At 35.7% G+C, this 5,000-nt stretch overlaps 1 protein-coding gene across 1 annotated transcript in view; it reads left to right on the forward strand.

Annotated features, from left to right (window-relative positions):
- Positions 1-4,225: 4,225 nt before the first annotated feature.
- LOC119596197 overlaps positions 4,226-5,000 on the forward strand; it is a 7,124-nt gene continuing 6,349 nt past the window's right edge. Inside the window, exon 1 of the mRNA XM_037945373.1 lies at positions 4,226-4,881. Coding sequence (XP_037801301.1) covers positions 4,532-4,881 — 350 coding nt within the window. The 5' untranslated portion in view covers positions 4,226-4,531. The remainder of the gene's footprint in view (positions 4,882-5,000) is intronic.

Consider the following 5,000-nt stretch of genomic DNA (forward strand, 5'->3'; position numbering starts at 1 on the left):
TAATGCAGTGCATTGCATCAGTGAAGTATAGCTCTTGTTGTTAAATACGGAGAAGATGGGACAATGGGTGGTCTAGCCTGCTAGACATACGTTCTGTAAACGTGCATAGTTCATGTTGAAACATAATTTGGGTTATAAAGTGAATGAATAAATTAAAATTTTATAAAGATAGTGAGGCTTTGCGAGCTGGGAAGTGAGAGTGCAGTTGAGGGAGGCGAGACGTGATCGTCCCTGTGTTTGTTTCAGAGGCAATCATTAAGGTCAGACCAAGAAAAGGAAGTGAGGGGAAGCAGCAGTTAGAATTGAGGCTCTTGAGGCCAAGGTTTGAAGGAATTGGTGAAAATTTTGTGCAGGAACACAACCATTAAGAGAGAGAATACTGAAAAGTTTGACATGAAAATCAAAGAACTCAAGGAAAAGGTGGAAGAAGTAGAAACCAAGATTGGCAACGGTAGTCAAATCGAAGCAAAGACTGCAAGAAAAATGCTGAAGTAATAAAAGTACAGATAACTGTCAAGCAGATTGAAAGCAATTTGTCAAGCGCCCAGTCTCAAATAACGGAATACTGATGTATCTAAAGCAAAGGAAACTGTAAATGAATTGGGAAAAAAAAGACATCAAGATCACGAAGGAGGAAATAAACACACAGCTTGCAGGAGGAATTGAAGTCACACCTTGGGCAGCACATAAGGAATGCTGCTGATTTGGCTGATGTAAGCAAGGACACAGTCATATTAGGACATGAAGAAAATGTTGAAGACGATGGAATCGAACGATACAACGTAGACAAGAAATTAATTGTCAATATCTCAAGGTCATAAATCCCGTATTCTCAGAGCAGAATATAGCTCACAGGAGGTTGGGATTATTCGAAAGGGGAAAGGAACGCCATTTAAGAGTGAATTTCATGAATAAGCAAATGCTAGCTGATGTAATAAAGAAGTCCTGGCCACCACGAAGAATATAAGAAAATTTGGATAAGAGAAAATATGACCAAAGATGAGAGAGAAATACTGCAAAAAAAAGGAGGTTAAAACCAAAAAAGAACTGAAGAAGAGAAACAAGTTTACTATCGGAACCAAAATGTGAATACAGATAAACATTAGCCTTGCAGCCAAAAGGAATACCGAAAGTTTATGATTAGTTTATATTTGGTCCCTCCGTAGATGATATAACGTTAGGACTCAGTGACTATAATATTTGGAGAGAAGATAAGAAAAATGGAAATGGACAAAAGGATATAATCAATAAATGTACAAATCAATCAAAGCTCTTCTTTAACTATATAAATAGTAAGACCAAAATTTGAGATCAAATAAGCGATATCAAAGACCATAACATCGTTAATACTAAGGAAGAGGAAATGTGTGAAATCCTTAATGAGAAATTTCATTCAGTGTTTGTTCAGGACCCATACTTTGACATGACATTGAAATTGAAATTGAAATGGTTAGACAAGACTAAAGCAGAGGGACCAGATGAGGTTTTTAACTGGGTTCTAAGGGAATATGTCGAAGAACTATGTAGTCTGTTATTGTTAATATTTCAAAATTCAGTGAGACAACGCAAATTATCAAAAGAATGGAAATTCGCCAAGAGCGGCGACAAACAAAACTCTCTAAATTATAGACCAGTTTCGATAACTAGTGTAGAAAGGATAATTAGTAAACAGTGGGTTGAAATACTTGAAAAACGTTATGATATCAAATAAACAATTTGGTTTATCTCCTTTTCTATGATAGAGTTTCTGAAATATTACCCGGCTGGGTGGATAGTGTATACTTAGACTTTAAAAGACATTTTATAAGGTGTCTCATAGAAGACTGTTATGGAAATTAGAAAACCTAGGTCGAGTGAGAAGTAAACCCCTCGAATGAATGAAAGACTTTCTTCATGAAAGACAGATGAGCTTCGTATTTAGAGGAAAGCACTCTAAATGGCGTTGAGTAACTAGCAGATTACTTCAAGGATCGGTCTTGGCGCCGATTATGTTTACTATTTTCATCAGTGATTAAGGGTCAAACATAAGCCCAGGTAGTTATCTGAATATGTTTGCAGACGGCGCTGAATTGTAGATAAGGATAATAGACGATTCCTCATGCCATTGCCTCGAAAGTGCTATCGAAAATTTATTCATGTGTAGTTGTACTTGGAAAATGGAATTCAACACCAATAAATGCCATGCAATCAGGTTCGGAGATTAAATCGAGAGTGATCGTCCACTATACGAATACAAATTAGGAGACGTAATATTAAACCCAGCAGATAAAGAAAACAGACCTTGGAATAGTCATAAACAGAAGCCCAAATGATCACATAAATAACGAGGGCCATAAAATGCTAGGGCTGATTGCCAACATGAAGAGGGCATTTGTGTATGTAGACGAAGCTATGATAAGAAAGATGGGCACCTACTCCAAGAGATATGAGCTATGAAGAAAGGACTTACTGCTTTGGAAGAAAGAAGAAAAAGGGATGACATGATTATGATGTTCATCTATGTTACATGAAGGGAAAAATTACACAAAGATGACTTTATAATTTTGAACACAAGAAAAGCGAGAAGACAGTAAAAAGTTGAAAGCAAAAAGCTAGAAAGATGTCAAAAATTCAATTCCCCAAACAGAACTATTGAAACAAAGAACAGTTTTCCAAATAACGTTGTGTATGCCAAAGATGTGCATCAATTTAAAAAGTTATACGATAATTTAGATATAGCAGACGATACCATCTGAGCTTAGCTTTTCTCCCGTACTGAAACAACTAGGTGAGAACAAATACGTAAGAATGCAGACACATGCACACACACGCACACACATATATTCTTATATAATACATGCATACATACATATATATATATATATATATATATATATATATATATATATATATATATATATATATATATATATATATGTATATATATATATATATATATGTATATGTGTGTGGTTGTGTGTGTTGTGGTGTGTGTGTGTATGCGTGTGTGTGTTGTGGTGCGTGTGTGTGTGTGTGCGTATTGCATATATATGTTGATATTTATATATATATATATATATATATTATATATAATATATATATATATATAGATATATATATATATATATATATATAATATATATATATATATATATATAATATATATATATCGTAATATATATATATATATAGATATATATATATATATATATATATATATATATATATATATATATATATATATATATATATATATATATAATATATATATATATATATATATATATATATATATAATATATTATATATATATATATATACATACATATATGAATATATATACATATATATACATACACGCACACACACACAAATATATATATATATATATATATATATATTATATATATATATATATATATATATATATATATATATATATATATATATATGAAGCAATCAGATTTCTTCAAGATACTCTCCTCGTTCCTTTCCCTAATACGCTGGCAGATCTGTCATGTTAATAAGGATGGCGGCATGGAAGGCAAGGTTATATCGGCAGTGGCAGTGGTCAGAATTGGCAGGACGTGTGTCGGAGCCGGCCAAGCTAGGCAATCCAGGTAATTTTTTCTTCTTCTTCTTCTTCTTCTTAGGAAGAGGTACAATGGGCCAGGAATAGAAGACACAGGATTAAAGCCGAATCCAGAATATTGGGTTCCATATTGCTGGGTCCATAATGATCTTTGCTGACCTCTCAGAGACAGAATCGTTGTCGAGGCACCGGTTTCTGTCGGGGTTTGGCTCCTCGAGGAGACGTGCCAGTGTCGTTTTTCCAGGATCTAGGGTGCTAGATTGGGTCGTGGAAGAGGTTATAACAAAGGGGAGTGAGGTCACGTGACTGGCCCAAGGAGCTATGAGGTTAGGACAAAAAGAGATGGGTGGGAAGTGACAGCATCCGAGGTTGTAGAGTAAGGTTTGCATACTGGCGTACCTGTCATGTTGGATTATGGGTGATCGCACTAGTAAGGATAATAGCATAAACGGCAAGATTATACTGTCAGTAACTTCATCAGGAGGGTAGCACTGGTGAGGGTGGAGATTATTCGTTTTGAAGTCGGCTAGACATGGCAAAGGTATAGGCCAGGCAGACCAGCTTTGAAGGAAAGGCAAAAAAGGGCGTCGACCATAAGGTTGTGTGTATTTGGGTACAAATACAGTGCATGTGTGTGTGTGTGTGTGTGTGTGTGTGTGTGTGTGTGTGTGTGTGTGTGTGTGTGTGTGTGTGTGTGTGTGTGTGTGTGTGTGTACATACATACATATATGTATAGCTTTACAATTTTCCATGTGTATATACTTTTATACAAATTCAAGACTTTTTCAGATACAAGAGTGCGTCATGTGGGTAAATCAGCGAAGGTAAGTTTACAAGCAAATGAATCTTCCCTCATAACTTACCATGAAATAAAAACACCTATTTTTTTTTTTTTTTCTCCCTCTCTCTCTTTCTCTCTGCAGATATTTCTTCACATGCTGCGTTTCTGCGATCACCGTTATGTACGGACTCAACCTTTATCTGCAAGAGAAGTCAATCAGCAAGAGAGCGAGTGCGCAGAACAGAACTATGGCTTTCATCCCCACGAGACATCCAATGGAAAATAGTCACAATAGCAATACAGTCAATAATCTCTTGGAAGAGGACCTTGATTCAGTCTCCACTTCCTGCACATGCGGCTTAGCACCCTTGCAGCACGAGGAGCTGTACAGTGAATACCTTTCTCAACCAGTCTTGTGGTTGAATCTGAGTACGAGACAAGTGCTAGAGAAGCAGCATCCGAATTTTCCCTTAGAACTACTTTCAAATGTTAACAGAGGCTGGTGTGATCTTCTACCATCTCCTATTGAGTAAGTCAGAGAATGAGATGTTTGGTTTTAATAAGATATGTTTTGTCCTGATGGTTAAAGTCAGCCATTATAAAACTCCAAGGTAATTTAAGAGATAGGTAGTACCACTTCAATTTCCT

Source organism: Penaeus monodon, chromosome 37 (assembly GCF_015228065.2).
Source record: "Penaeus monodon isolate SGIC_2016 chromosome 37, NSTDA_Pmon_1, whole genome shotgun sequence".
Lineage (NCBI taxonomy): Eukaryota > Metazoa > Arthropoda > Malacostraca > Decapoda > Penaeidae > Penaeus > Penaeus monodon.